Here is a 17,044-nt window from a genome sequence, read left to right as displayed (position 1 = left end):
GTTGTCAAGCCTACGTTTCGGCTTTGCTTTGTTATGGCCACATCCGTATGTCGATGCAACTGCCAAGCTCACATACTACGTATATGTACTTGTATATGTATGTATGTATGTATGTATGTATATTTGAATAACTTAAAATGCGCGTAAGTGCTTTGCATGCACAAATGTCAATGTTTTAAACCCGCTTAACGGTAACGTAACTATTTAGCACAACCACAAATACAACTCAGCATTGGTGGCTTCTCTTAACGCCAGTAACGGCAACGGCAACGGCAACAGCAACGGCCTAAACCAGCCCCAAACACCGCACGCACACACTTAGCCACACATAAAAACTTAGCCACTTCAACAGCCCCAAATTGTCGACTATTGTGCTATTGCACGATTAAATACATACATACATACATACACACATATATATGTATGAATGCACATACATACTTGGGTGTTATTGCTGAAACGGTTTCGTGAGTTTGTGTTTTTATTTTCGTTGTCTTTTTATTTTGTAGAATTGTAGAACATTTTTCAGCAGCATGACGCCACGCGACGCTACGCGGACACCAAAATGCCAACGAACCAATCGACTTGAAAACCCGGCAAACGAAGTCTCTTCGCTGCTAAGAATTTTCAATTCATTCAGTTTGAGTATTGCCGCCAAACGGTCTGCAGCTGTCCGGAACCTACAAATGTACTTATACTTTGAACAAAACCTGTTCAAAAATATTAATATAGAAAATTCGAAATATTAATACAAATATTCAATAAATCAATATTTGGTGGCACATGATTTGCTAGCGCCATCGTGATTACTTACAGTGATTACTAAATATTAGCTTTCACAAGTCATTCATAATTGCTCACGTTTCACGTTTCTATTGTATATATGCTAATATTTCCGTCGATTAAAGTTGGCGTGCTCGGTTATCTGTTTGCGGTTTTAATATTTTTAGTTGTGTTTACAATCGGCGTTGTTGTATTTCTATATCTCTAAAAAGTTTTGTTGATATTCTCTAATCGCTTTGATAAGCGCGTAATCATTAATAAAAGAGTCTGTGTAAATAAAATAACTGTTGATAAGCGAATATTGCAACGATGACGGCTAAAAATATTCCAAGACGCCAAGCCATTCCAGTACTTTACACAAGAGGCACTCATTACGATGTTGGTTTTGATATGGTGAGATGACAAAATATTAATTATTAAACAAATAGCAAGACAAATCCTGTTATCTATAAAATTGTAATTTTATATTCTTAGTAGACAAAGTTGTCTCGAGTGGTTGTTAAGACGGAAATGTTTTATTTTTTGCATTGACATGTGCGAGTTTATAAGACTACTGCATCGACATATAAGCGCGTAAAATCAGAAAAAAAATTAAAAAAAAAAAAAATTTTTTAAATATATAAAAAAAATTCCATTTCTTTATTGCGATATCTTTTTTAAAACCTAAGCAAGAGGAAGCGAGCAAACGCGGTAATAGCGCAGACACACCAAATTTAGCAAAGTTTTCAACTATCTGTGCGATCCTTCTGCCAGAAAAATGTGCAATACAGATGGTGCTCTCAACAGTTAGAAAGCATTGTTCCTAAGCAACGACAGGTGGGCATTCCCACTATTTAGGACTGGTAGCGGCAGGCTAATCACCTACCCTGTCAGAAATCAAAATAGAATAACGAAATCAACGCAAGACTGAGTCTTGCCGTGGCCCTAGACTCCGAAGTGGAGTGAACAAAGAAAAAACAAAAAGCAATATTTTTACTTAAAGCTATTTCATTCATTTATGATAAAAATCATTTAAGCAATACACCCAGTGGTGCAACCACTTATTAATTTTATGACAAATAATAATTCAGATGTGCATAAAACACTAAAATGATTAGAAAAAGGTGCTTCTAACAGCGGTCGCCCCTCTCCAGGCAATGGGAAGCTTCCCAGTATATATCTGCCACAAAAAAGCTGCTCATAAAAAAGCCATTTACCGTAAGAAACTTTGCCGAAGGAACCATACATCTAAAACGAATTCTGATGTCGCCCAATTTGGGTCGAACTTTTGGGTAGGGGCAAATTTTGAAAAATCCCACTTTGACCCATTTAGAGTGCTCCAATCGATTCCAAATGTATGACCGACCCCCACTAACGCCCCCACCCACGCCAGTGGCACACCCCCTGGAACTCCCCTGGGGGGTTCCCATACAATCATTTCAAAATATCACCATGACCTTTACATGAGAAAAGAAACTAAAAAGTTCGACCCAAATTGGGGGACATCAGAATTCGTTTTAGAGGTATGGTTGCTTCGGCAAAGTTTCTTATTTTGATCCCTAGAATATGATTTTCACAGAGCAATGAGCGATTTTTTTGCCTCCCCACAAATCGACCCGGCCTAATATACATTTATTTATTTTATCAAACGTATGTACAGGGTGGGCCATATAGCGTTTGCTTTTTGAACCACCTATTTTTTTGAGAATGGTAACACAAATGATATGACAAATGTGTTCATAACTTACTTAAAAGTTTGACATTTACGAAATGGGACGCTATACGCTTGAACAAAATTGGGAATTATTGAAAACCTATTTCCAAAGTGGTGAGTCTTCTTCTTCTTTTCTGATGAAGCTCATTTTCACATCGGTGGTGATGTCAATAAGCAAAATTGTCGGATTTGGGAGAGAAGCAAATGCATCCACAACGAGTCACTGTTTGGTGCGGTTTTTGGTCTGACGGCATCATCGGGCCATTTTTTTCCGAAAATGAGCGAGAAGCCGCGGTTACAGTAAATGGCGAGCGTTACCGTGACATGCTCAACGAGTTTTTGTTTCCAAAAATTGAAGAGGATGGCATGGACGACATTTGGTTTCAACAGGACGGTGCAACTTGTCACACTGCCAAAGTTACACTGGAACTTTTGGCTACCGTTTTTGAAAACCGAATCATCAGCCGAAATTCCGATATCAATTGGCCGCCTCGGAGCTGTGATTTAAGCCCGTTGGACTATTTTTTGTGGGGAGCCGTTAAAGACAAATGCTATGCGAACCATCCAGAGACGATTGATGCTTTAAAACACGAAATCGAAGTTGCCATTCATGAAATTGGAGCCCAAACAATCGAAAATGTGCTTAAAAATTGGGTTGATCGAATGGCCTACTGTAAAGCCAGTCGTGGCAGTCATTTGAACGATATTATTTTTCATTCATAAATGACAATGTTCAATCTTCAAAATAAAAAAAAAAGTTTGAAAAAATATTGATTAGTTTTTTTTTATAGTCGATTCAAAAAGCAAATTTTACATGGCCCACCCTATGAAATTAAACCCTTAATTGCACGTTGCTGTTTGTTTGCAGCGAACTAAAGCTTCACTCTTACGATTTTTTAATCTTCCTTCTGTTTAATCTGACGTTTAAAACATTAGGAACGTATATTTTAACAATTCATAAGACGTGACCTACTTCTGTTGTTGTTTTCGCAAAGTGAAATGATATGAACAATAAAAAGTACTCACTGTGATAATCACTTTGAGTTGTGATAACCTCAATTTTCACAAGTGGTGATAAAACTATATTTTTGGAAGTGTGTACATTTTTTGTTTCCTGCAAATCACTTCTAATTTAATACTAATTTAATATCAAAAATAAACTAGCATCTTGAGATGTTTTATTACTTCATATTTTTAATGGTTGCTCTTAAAATTTTTCATCTAAATGGCTCTTCAAAAATGAACAAATTTTTTTTTTTTGTTATTGAAAGTGGTTATTAATTAATTAATATTATTTTGTTTGAAAAAAAAAAAGTTAAGTTACATTACATACGATTTTCCGAAATATATATCTACGGTCTATGTAGAAAAACGCTCTGAAAATTCCTCTACCTGAAAAGAAATACAGTGAACCAAAAATAAATTGCAACACGAAAAAAACCAAAAAAAAATTAAATTTATATAAATAAAGAAATTATTCACAGATTTTTAAGAAATATTTCGCGTAGAATTTAAGTAATAAGGGCAATAACATAATTTTTCAAATTCAAACAAAGTTGGACTCCCTAATCTTTTAACATATTTTAGTAAACTATGAATATTCTGTTATTTTTTTCATAACTAAACTGCAAAAGTTAGTTTTATTTCTCACAATTTGCCATTGACGTTGCAAGTTTTTAAGAGGAAAGCTGAATAAGCAAACATCGAGATTTAAAAGAACTGAACTGAACTCCACCCCGGAGGGAAAAGTATGCGTCAAGTTGCAGAGATTTTGAAAAACCTCAAGTCGACAGTATTTAATACATTGAAAAAATATAATGAAATCCATTACTTTCTTAGAAAAAGTGTTACTGCAAGAGTTTCCCAAATTAACTCAAATGTAACCAAGAGAAGATGCCTTTAATAAACAAAAACCCGAAAATTTCTGAAGTTAGAAGGGAAGCTACAGCGCTCAATCCGTCTTATGTGGTTGGTACTGTGTAACATGGTGGCGGGAGTGTAATGATTTGGGGAGCAATGGCGGCAAATTGGGTGAGCTCGTTTTGTTTTATTGAAAGCATTATGGCAAAAATAAATTATCTAGAAATATTAAAGGAGCTAATTCCCAAAACTGTCGAAAAATTACAACTACCAGCAACGTCCACCTTCACACACGACAACGATCCAAAGCATACAACGCTGATTCTAAAGTTGCTTTACAATGTAAAGAAGTATTCCCCCATCCTCTTCAGAGCCCAGATCTGAATCCCATTGGGCACTTGTGGCCCACATTGAAGGATAAATGCGCAAGCGGCAGATTAGTGGTAAAATTACCTAAAATCAGCCATTGAAGAGATATGGGGGCAAATATTCCAAAAGATGTTACTAAAACTCTGGTAGTCTGCAAGCGATGACGCCTGCAAGCAATAATTAGCGCAGAGGGATTCTTCGCAAAATATTAGGTTATCAGTTTTCCTTTATATCCATACTAGCAAACCCGGCCCGCTTCGCTGGGCACACTAAAATAGAATAGATATGGTTTAGAACAGAAAAGATATGATTTTCATATTATTTATTTCTTTATTCTTTATCAAGCGCTTTGGCATAAACAATATTTTTTGTTTTTCTATTTGTTTTTGAGTAAATATATAATGTTGTTGGCTTCCCAACACGTGAACAGCCAACGTATAGTTGACCATGGGTGAATACTGGTTCTTCTAAATTCATCCCGCATATTTCTAAAGTTTGCCCTTGTGATTTATTGATAGTTATTGCAAATGCTAAACGAATGGGCAGTTGCAAACGCTTGAATTCAAATGGCAATTCAGGTGGAATCATTGAAATTCTTGATATTAGAACGTCTTCATTCTTGAATTTGCCAATTAAAATAGTTGCTTGGATAACATTAATCATCAATCGTTTGACTACTTCATTTTGTTCTTGACGTTCTTCTGATGTCGCGTTATTCCGGGCATTTCTCATGCGCTTATTATTATTTGTCGAACGACCAATATGATTACGTGATTGTCTTGGCATTTGTACTGTAATAAATATGATTGTAATTATGGTATTCTGAGATTTTAAAACATGTTTTTTTTTTCAATTTTGTGGATTATATTTTCGATGCATATGTGTTTCAAAGCCCAAGTCCACATGGTCAGGATTATTTTACAATATTTTGTTGTGATTTTCTAAATAATCTCTTTTCTTCTAAGAATTGTTGACAATTTGCATGATAAGACTATTAATTTTTTCATCAAAGTTACGTGCTCTTCTTTTGCATCCTTTAACAATTTCTTTTGTTTTCTCATTTTTTTTACCATTTTTTTCACTCATGGTGTATCGTAGCTTATCGCATATGAACCGAAAAAATAAATCCACAAAACATAATTTCATTTGAACATTCGGATTTCACATAAATTCTCAAATTTCGTAAGAAATTATTCACTGTTCCAAAATCCACTCCAAATTCACTCCAATTCACAAAAAATGTTTACACTTTGCACTTACGTCTTCTCCCTATGGCGTCCAAATCAGAAAGAAATATTGACACATTGTAACTCACACTGTCAATTTGACAGTTCAGTTCCGCCCCAAGCGTTAAAAAAGTAAGCGACATTATGGCTGGATCAAAAGAACGCTGTACCCATTGCCACTGCTCCGAATTACAACCAAACTTTACGAAACCCATTTTCAATACTTACTTAACAATGTGTGTAAGTTTGGTTTAATTCGGTGCAAAGACACGGCGGGTCCACGTTTTGGCATATATTTCGAGACCCTAGTCATCAATAGGTATGCAAATTACCCCGTATAACTTATCAACAGCTTTCATTTGATACCCATATTATATGTATTACATACACAACCAAAGGTTACCCGGGTCCACGTTTTGGCCTATATCTCGAGACCCTAGTCACGGAACGGTATGAAAAATACTCTATACTATAGAAATCGTCAACAGCTTCCATTTGCTACCCATATTGTACAAACACATCCTAGGGTTACCCGGGTCTACGTTTTTTCCTATTTCTCGAGGCCCTGGTATCCGATTCCTAAAATTTCAAAACACAAACCTTCTCCACATGTTTCTCTTCAATGTGGCAAAGTTTGGTTAAAGTCGGTTGAGCTATTCTCCGTAAAGTTCATCACAACGGGAAAAACGGCTGAATTTTTATATATAATATATAGATTTTCATCACTGTCCCGCTTTATGTTTGAGTTGTAAAATTAATATAAGTTATTTTTTTTGTAACTGGAAAACTTCCAAATAATTCAAATATTGTATTATTTTCGTTTTTATAATAAAATATTGAATTAAATACTTTATGTTTTCTTTTGCCTTTTGAAAATTGGTTGAACCGTTCTAAAGTTATAAAGGATTAAAGTTAGAATAAATAAGTGTCCCAGTTTATTTTTGATCTTATTCGGAATTAAGAATACAAACACAAAAAATGCGAAACTGTTATGTTCTGCTTTCCAAACAAGCCTTGAAATATCTTGTTGCAATAATTTTTGGAATTTTTAAGTAACTTTTTTTGTGTAGAAAAGTCTGAATGTATAAGTATATTAAAGCTTAAATTTAAAAATATTGCCTTATGGGGTTAGGGGTAGTCAGAGGCCCGAAAAAATTATTACTTTCCGTAATTTTTTTTTGCTAGTCAATTGTTTTATTTTATAAAAATAAAAGCATAGCATAATACATCATGTTTCGACTTTACTTTAGCAAAATTTCAAAAAAAAAATTGTTAAAGTTATCGCTGTTTGTATGGAGACCGTTTCTCTAGAAGTCTCTTGCGCTGATCATCACAAGTCTTTGGAGATTCATCAACCGGACAAGAGAAATTAGTTTTATTAATAGATAATCTTGTGCCTGATCGAAGCATTTTTTTCACAATTAACAATATGGTGGTCTCAGGAAATATTTTTCAGATTTTTGCGAAAAAAACTGACAATTAATTGTTTAAAAAAAATCGATTTTTTTCAAAAGCAGTATAAATTTTATTGAAATCTACCACGCGGTTTTTAAGTTATAGTGATCACCAGTTCAAAAAACATAGTCTTGAGTAAAATGCATTTAAAGTTTTGCGAACGCTCCGGAGCACCCGAGCGCCCTTTGTTAATTGTTGAATAACTCGAAAAGTATTTGTCGGATTTCACATTTATTTTTTTCACACAATATTTTTAAGATATAATACTTTAAGAAAATACAAAAAAATCGAAATTTTTGAAAAGTCTGACTACCCCTAACTCCTTATTGGTTTTCATTGCGTCATATTAACTAATGAGGTGCATATGAATGCGTACAGCTAATAAATAAACTACGGCAAAGGTGATAAATGTTGTGTTTAAATATGATTCACAACTGAAATCAGTTGAAAGTGATTAGCTTAAGGAGAGTGAGGTAGCCGAGGAATGTTGAAAACTGTCACCTGAGCTTCTCGTCAGTTGTGTTTAGTTATTTGAGCTGCTTTATAGCTCATATGGTTTGTTAAGCCGTGACATTGGTACAGTGTAATGCGATACCTGGAGATGATATCTATATTTTAACTGACAGCCAGGCTTCAAAAAAATCCTCACAAAGCATTCGATAACCTACAAAGTAGCCGTGAAGTGCCACACGTCTCCTAAACGAGATGGCTGAGTCATTTCACCTAACGGTAACATGGGTTACTGGCCATTGCGACATTGAGGGTAATTGTAGAGCCGACGAACTAGCGGAGCTCGGCACCAAATTGACCGATGAGTACATAGACAGTGTGCTAGGCATACCCTTGCAAACATGTAAGCTGCTTATTTTTGATGAAATCGTAAGAGCGGTGAATGAAAGATGGCGCAATGAAGCCACATGCAGAATCGCCCGACAACTGTGGCCGACTCTCAGAATTTCTGCTAAGAAGAAATAAGCACAGCCTTAGCACACTGATTTTAGGGGCATTGCTTAATCGGCATGCACGCCCAGAGTATGAGTGTGCAAACACTTGACTTCTGCAGAAGTTGTCTAGATGAGGAAGAGAAGAGACGATCCCGCACATGTTGTGCACTGTCCTGATCCATCGAGACGTAGACTCATCATTTTAGGTAGACAATACTTTAATGAATTGGAAGGCCTTAGTTCTGTCTCAATCAAGGGTATTCTAAAATTTTTGAAAAGTACACACTGGTTTTAGGAGAGATAAGGACAAGTTCCCCACGCGGCATTACAGTGGGCTGTGAGCCTGAGTGTGCCCCATAGTGGACAACGGCTTCAATCTAACCTAACCCAAGGTTTGTTAGCGCACACTACTTTGGTGCAGCTAAACACATTTGGATAAATTTATTGAGCCTTATGGCTCACCAGACTCTTGGGATGAGTCTGGTTCGTAACAATAGAGGGTCAACGATGAGATAATGAGAGATGCAGCGATCTTCTCGGCAAATGAAAGCGCAATTTAATGCATTCTTACAGATGAGAATGAATTTAATTTAATTTAAATATAATGAAATGCTGTTAATCCAGTGTACTCTCTCCTAACGGCACCTCTCTTCAGTGGGCACCTTCCGTAAGCGGACACTTTTTCACTACATACCACAAATCCTTAAGAATTTTTTTTTCAATTTGCTTATCTTGAGCGGACAACCCTACCCTACCACCTTAACCCTCCTATAACATATTATTATTTCTTTTTTCACGTTTCTCATAAGCGGATACATTTTTCAGGTGAAAAACATTTCACAGTTGTGAAAAGTAGCGTAAAAACTTAAAAGCATTTACTGTGGAAAATTGATAAAAGAACCTAAGTCAACTTAGAACTTTTTCTGTAGGGCACTAAATTGCTTCATTTTCTCGAAACATTTAACCAATTAATCATTCACAGCCGTAGCTGGAGTAATACAAGCTGAATAAAATACTGAATTTTTCTATGACAAAGTAGATTTTATTGACCTTAAAGTAAAACCTTTAAAGTCATATAATTTGCTTTGCTTATTTACAAAAAAATTATTCAAAAATAGAATTGGATGATTAATTTTGTGCCACTTTGTATAGAACTAATTTTAATTTCCTTTGTGAATAGCTTGACCTACTCAATAAAAAAATGATTGTGAGTGATGGACATCTTTATTTTGACCTTTACGGACTCCATTACTCGTATGTTTGTATTCTGCAGCTTCCGATAGGGTGCTTAATTTTGCACCACCTTGTACAAATATATAAAATCAATTCAACAAATTCAACTTATTCCAATCAACAAACTATGTAAGTACTAACTACAGATTTTTTTGAGAAATTCTACCGATTTCTTAAAGAGTTCAAAGTCATTGCGATATTGAGCGAAACTGCGAAGCTGATTAACTATTTCGCTTTGATTTCGCCAGGATTAAAGCAGCAGGCATGTGAAAAGAAAATACGCGCGGTCATGCATCAGTTCTACTACACTTGCAAGACGCGTCAAAAACAGACTATCTGGCTCCCAAGATAAATCTGAGCAACGACTATAAAATACGAATACCCGACAGAAAGGAGACCAGACCAGAGTCATATCAGATGATAGTGGTCACCATACTTATACTGACGGCTCAAAGACGGACCATGGCACTGGATCAGGAGTGTACCTGAAAAAATTATCCTTAAATTGCTCCTTTAGACTCCTAGATCCGTATCGAGTCTTCCAAGCTAAAAACAAAGCAGCAAAAACGATAAGACTAATGGCTTACCTCCAGCAAACCTTACCATTTTTGTTGATAGGCAAGCAGCGGGCAAGGCACTGACCCCAATGTGCATCAATTCAAAATGTTTTAAAGAATGCAGGAAGTCGCTCTCGCTTATCCAACAAACACACTTTGTTGGGTCCCCGGACACTCTAGAGTGGTGGGAAATGATAGAGCGGATGAGTGTGCAAAGAAAGGCTATGACCTCCAGCGAGTGGTACAGCACATGAGCGAATGAGCGTAATCGCGGAAGCCAATAGAATGTGGTCTCTGACTACTAACTGCAGGAACACCATAGTGCTCTGACCAAAATAAAATCTTAAAAGGACAAAACGTCTGCTGGGATTCAACAGATCAACTCACAGCGTCACCACAGGTGTTAAACGGGTAACTGCACGATTGGCCCCTAGCCTGTAGAATGGATGTACCTCACAATGACTTCTGCAGGAGCTCTGAAGATGAAAAAGAAATTGAGCCATACCAAATATCTTGGCGATTATTTCTTTGAAGGCCTGGGAAATTTTCAAAATGTCTCAGTCTTAGTTTCCTTCTTAAAAAGATCTAAGTGGTTTAAGCAACTAAGCTTGGGAGATGGAAATCAAATGCAGGTATCACAATGGGCCTTAAGGCCAACGAGTGTCTTGTCTTAGACTAACTTAATCTAGTCAACCTTACCTAACCTAGCGCTTCTAATACTAAAATTTGTAATACATCAGCGTTTCTGAGCAAAATTTACTGAAATTAAGCTTCATAAAAATTGATGAATTATTTAAGGAAAAAATATTCATAGGGGCGAAACAAAGCTGACGGGTAGTACCCATTTAACAGGATAAACAGTAACTGAAACGTCAATGAATACTCAGCGTAGACTATCCTACATAGTATTTCTATCCTACAGGGTATTTCTGTAACGGTACTTCCTATATATTACTTAATTAGCTCTCACATAGGTAAGCAAGAAATATCAATCAACAGCTTCTCTATTTTTTACTAGTAATTTATAAACACTGAATAATTACTAATTTGAAGACATTGGTTTTAACCCTTTGCGGCATGAATTAATAAAGCATTGCCTAATAAAATTGTTTCACAGTGGAAGTAGCTTTATTTAATTACACAGTCCTGCGAGTGTGAGTTTCTAGAATGGCTGTACTTGTTTCTTGTAGTTTTTTATGCGCTGAAAACGAATCTGACCTTCAAAATGCTCCATCACGTCAGGATTTTTGGTAAATGAAGCCTAAAAGGTCAAAAAATGGCCATTTTAGCCATTTTTGATAATTTTTTTTGGGATAGACAATTTTTTTTTTTCAATTTTCGACGAAAAGGTCGTATAGTACAACTCTTTAGCTTTAAAACCCATTTTTTTAAATTATTGTATGATTTTAAAAAAAAAAGTTATGACATTTTGAAATTAACAGTTTCAGTTTTTTTTTTTAAATCGTACAATAATTTAAGAAAATGGGCTTTAAAGCTAAAGCGTTGTGAAACTGAAAAAAGTTAAATTTCGCAGGCCTGTGTTATCAATAAGTCAAAGTAAAAGAAAAATCATGAAAAAGTTTTATATGCATATTGTTTTTTTACAGATCCATACATAAAAATTAGTTCTAAAGCATAGACAACAATTGAAAAGCGGAAAAATTATTATCCGACGAGAAAGATGAGTATCTCGACACAAAAAGATTTTTTTTTTGTCAAAAAGTACTTACGTTACACTCTATTATTGTTTTTTGAAAATGAATCACTTGCACTTTAATTCTGCTTTTTCACTCCCTTGTACAAAAGTTAGGTTATTTCGTAAGTCGACGAAATCATACACACTTTTTTGCGTTTTATTATTGCTAAATATATATTCGAAGGATTAAAATGAATTATTGAATTATTTGAATTATTTTATACTACTTAATTTGGAAATAAAATTGAATTAAAACTGCAATATTATTAATGGGCTCATATGCGGTAAAGGGTTAAGACGTCTCTGTATTAATAAGTATGTGATTTTTGAAATCAGTTTATCCTAAATTTTGAATGGTTTTATTTCATGATATGTTTAAAGGCGTTCAGTTATTGAATTTTTACTCATATTAAAATAGTTTTAAGGGTTTTCCAATAAGAGGTGTTATTTTGATATTCAATCAATGGTTTCGTTGCTTGTGTGGCACGTAGCGCCGTCTTGTTGAAAATAACGTTGACCAGACCGATACCATCCAATTCCGGTCATAAAAAATTGTTAATCATCTCTCAATAGCGCAATCCGTTCACCGTAACTGTTGCTCCAGCTTCATTTTCGAAAAAGTAAGGTCCCATGACTCCGCCGGACCATTAACTGCACCAAACAGTCACACGTTGAGGATAGAGAGGCTTTTCAACAATAACTCTTGGATTTTCTGAGCCTCCGATCCGACAATTTTGCTTGTTGACGAAGCTACCGAGGTGGCTCATCACTCAAGATAATTTTTCAATGGAATTCCGGATCATTTTCATGCATTTTAACGATCCAATCAGTAAAGACGCGACGTTGTTGATGAGCCGGCCGGCTTGAGTTCTTGTATTTACTGGATTTTACAAGCCTTAAGACCCAAATCTGTATGCAAAATACGGTGTAATGACGTTTGTGGAATGCCTAAATCCAAAGAACGACGAGGAATAGTCAAACCTGGGTTTTCTTCAACACTTTCGGCTACAACAGCAATACTTTCGGTTGTTCTTGAGCGACGTTCACGGGTTTTATTCTTCACATCACTAACTTGTCCCAACCGCTCGAATTTTTTCACCAATTACTGTATTGCGGTCCGATAATATGCTTCACGATGACCCCAAAAATGTTCGAGTTTTACCAAAAATTGCCAAATTTTCACCATTTTTATAGTGAATTTTAATAATTTCAATGCTTAAACAACGTGTGTATCGTTCCATTTTTATTAATGCCGTAGTTTCTATTTGTCAAATATCAAAAAAAGTCCCTTCGATAGTGGCATCTACCGAAATAGCGGGCTATTCAAGATAACACCTGCTATTGGAAGACCCTTTATATCTCAAGGTGAATCCCGAGACAGGCCCCAGAATTCCGGTATCAAAATGTTCAGCTAATATTGGCATACCTAATGTGAATAAACCAAAAACAGTTCGAACTAAAGAAACACGAAAACTCCTCATTCAAACACGCTTAGAAATGCTGAAAAAAAGTGTCTTGTGACAAATGCAGTTCTTCTGCGGTAAGTAGTTCCTAAAAACTTTGCTGCACGTTTTACTATCATTTTCTAAGTGCCTTTTTTTAGAAAAGAGCACAATGGACCCAAGTTTGGAGCAGAAATATGTGAGAGCTTCATTATTTCTCAAAGGGAAAGTGATAGCATAGTCTTCTTCTACGAAACTGCTAAATATTAAATGCTAATTTCACAAACCAATAATAGCAACATTTTTTTTGAGCATTCTCTTGAGAGATCTATACTGGCCGTTAACAGATAAAATTCAGCGCAAAATTCTTGACATATAGCTCCTAAACGTCATCGAAAAATTCCACAAAAAGAATCGTTACCTGTAAAAGTGAGAGATTTGGAAAATATCATTTCATCACTCATAAATTGCGAACCCTCTACTTCTTACTATGTCAACAAACAGATAATGAATTCCCATTCAAAATAGTTGAAAATAAATGCTCGGTCACGTCTATTTAAAACCGGTTGAAAGTTTATTAATTATTTATCAACGAATTTTATATTCTTTTTCGAATATTTGGTTGTGGGATGTTTTAAAAGCCTAAAACTAGTAGTAGTGTAACTTTTTGCATATATGAATGAATTACAGCACTGGCAGACTGAATGCCTTGCGAACGCTCCGGCGAAGTATAGGGGTATTCAATAGGTGCGCTTCAACTTTTTTCCGATAGGGAGGGCGAACGACGCAATATTTTTTATTTTTCGCTTGTCATTTGTAAACTTCATTAGTATACATTTCATCATGGAACGCTACACACTTGAGCAACGATTGCAAATCGTACAAATTTTTTAAGAAAATAATCGTTCTGTTGCTGCTACTTTAAGAGCATTACGACCATTTTACGGTCCATTTTACAAGCCGTCCCGCTTTGGAGTTATGTGAAGTCATTGGTCTACAGTAACAAGCCGGCGACGATTTGTGAGCTCAGAGCCAATATTGAACGCGAAATTGCTGGAATTTCGGCCGATTTATGCAAAAGAGTGGTCGAAAATTGGGTTCAACGATTGGACTTCGTAAAACGTGCACGCGGTGGTTAGGCAAAAGAAATCGAATTTCATACTTAAATGTATATGTTCAAACTCGATAATAAAAAAAAATTAATTAAAAAAGTCAAACCGTTTGTGTTTTATTCAAAAAAGTTCAAAAGTTGAAGCGCTCTTACTGAAAAACCCTATATTTGACAAAAACGGAATGAGAGGGACATAAAGAAAGTTTTGACGCGTATAAACACAGTAGCTTACTTTTTTATTTTTCAAGTTACTTCGATTGTGTTAATTTTTAAATAAATCAAAAAAGGCAAAACATGGTTATTTCCATACAAATTATTTTAATTATATTAGAGTTGTTGGAAGTCAGGGAGGAAGTGAGGTAGGAAGCTCGACGGCATATTTTGCTATGGCTTTTACTTGGCTAGCCAATTTTTGTGTACTATTGCACTCTTGTTTTATAGTTGCATGCGCATAGGCTGAAATAGTTGAAATTAAACTTTTGTCTCATAAAAATGTTCACAAAAGAGCCACAGGAAAGGTAGTTTGCCATCTTCCATACATATGAACACCATTCACTGAGCTGTGATGCACACACTTGTGCTTAGATAATTAAGTCACTTTAACTTTAACGTAATATTTTTCATACATTTTTTGTAAGAACAAGGTTCGTATCACAAAAGCCTCTTAAATCAGAGTTTCCAATTTTGTACCAAACACTCACAAAAATTCATCAAATTTCAAAAAATATTCATCAAATTTTCAACTGATTAATCAGAATCTTTAGTACACTTCTGGGTATGCAAAAATGCATAGGTATGAGTCTTTGACTTATGAGGCTTTTTTTTATAATAGAAACTTTAAGCAAATAAATCAGCATGAAAAATATTCCGAATATTGTAAAAATGTAAAGCGACTCAAGTACGAGTATAAAAAGTGTGTATGCAAATTAACAATATACATAGGAATGTAGATTTCAGAATTAAATTTTATTGAAGAAACTTAGCTCTCAACACTTTATAATAAAAAAAATTAATAATAATAATTCATAATAATAAAAAAACTACTCCAATTACGTGTTTTTTTTTTTTTCTTAAAAATACATTTGCATACCCCTTTATTGCATATATAATATTTTGCTGTTATTATACGCTTATGCTAATTTTACATCAGCCTGTTAAAACAACAATTAAAATAATAAAATGTTACTATGAATGAACATGAACAAAAATTATCTCCTTACGAAAAATTACTGTTACAATGCCGTTTTTAGCAAGAATATGCAAAACAGAGACAAAGGTATGTCGTGTTGAACTTAGAGTCCCATTTCTAGCAATGCCCGGTTTATGGAAGCAACCGGACTAGAGCTGGTCCGCATTATGGAGATAGCACTGTGCTATTTTATTGTATCTACTTGGAGCAGCAATGCCACGGATGATATCTAAGATCTTAATCAAAATTTCGATACCCTTAAATTTATGATATTCTACTCAAATATTGCTTCTTACAATAATTTACTCTATCAGAGCTTTAGTAGAAATCTCAAGGAAATCACGCAGCATATCATGTATTGGAAATAATCTTTAGCAATGAGGCTCATTGTCAGCTGAATGTTTATTTGACCGGATTTGAATGTCATCAAAAATTTGTGGCTGGTTTTGAGGAAAAATATAAGAAAATATGGCATCCATAACAAATCTTATCTTAAAAAGGCGATACTTGAAGAGTGGAACCAAGTTAGTCCAGAGTACACAAAAAAATTGGTTGATTCCTTGCCACGTAGACTTCAAGCAGTAATTGATAATAAAGGATACCCGCCAAGGTACTAAATACTTTAAGATTAAAAAAAAATTGTATTTTTATTTTTTATTTATTATGATTAGGTACAATAATACAATTATTATACTTAATAACTAACAGGAGTGCTAGCAGCCAAGGCCTTCGACTCTCTTTTAAAATTGCGTTTTTGTTAAAATGTACATATACATATATTGTGTTTAATATCTAAGTACAAAGTTTAAAATTATTTAGATTTTATGTAGTATATTACAAGCTTTAAGATAGTTTATGAATTTAGACATGTTTTCAAGGTTTATAATAGTTAGAAGTGTGCTGGGTGAAATAGTTCCGAAAAATTTTAGTCGAAAGACATTTAATTGACTGCAGTCGTTTAAAATATGCTCTGTGGACAGTGTGCTGTTGCAAAGGTGGCACGCTGTACGTTGTGAAAAAAAAATTGTAATAAATAGTTGCTCTTATTTAACTGTATCATTTAAGCTGTTTTTTTTTTGTTTTGCATTACAATGCAATGAGTGGGCACATTTTTGTATTTTATGTTGAAAAATTAAATAAAATACAATAAATAAAATATTTCCGTACTCTGTTTTTCCATTTTCGCAAAATATTATGAAATGCAGAACACTTTACAAAAAAATCGTAACTGAATCAAATAAGGTGTGAGTAACTGTATATATATACAAAACAAAGATAAATATTCGTATATTATTTGAGATTTATTTAACAACAACAAAAAAGTATTAAGTATTTCGAATTTTTCGATAGGGTGATTAATTTTGCGCCATCTTGTAAAGTACAGTTCTCTAATCTTAACCTCAACCTGTTATATACAAAGCGTGTAGTGACATTCACTAACTCTTTTTAACGATATTCGCCATTATTGTTTTCTTTCCTTTACCAC

At 34.7% G+C, this 17,044-nt stretch overlaps 1 protein-coding gene across 1 annotated transcript in view; it reads left to right on the top strand.

The window, feature by feature from the left end:
• Positions 1 to 632: 632 nt before the first annotated feature.
• Positions 633 to 17,044, top strand: part of LOC129238675 (beta-alanyl-dopamine/carcinine hydrolase) — a 74,398-nt gene continuing 57,986 nt past the window's right edge. Inside the window, exon 1 of the mRNA XM_054873776.1 lies at positions 633 to 1,176. Coding sequence (XP_054729751.1) covers positions 1,093 to 1,176 — 84 coding nt within the window. The 5' untranslated portion in view covers positions 633 to 1,092. The remainder of the gene's footprint in view (positions 1,177 to 17,044) is intronic.

This window comes from Anastrepha obliqua, chromosome 2, assembly GCF_027943255.1.
Source record: "Anastrepha obliqua isolate idAnaObli1 chromosome 2, idAnaObli1_1.0, whole genome shotgun sequence".
Lineage (NCBI taxonomy): Eukaryota > Metazoa > Arthropoda > Insecta > Diptera > Tephritidae > Anastrepha > Anastrepha obliqua.
The sequence above is the reverse complement of the archived record's forward strand: the minus strand, read 5'-3'. Positions and strand labels throughout refer to the sequence as shown.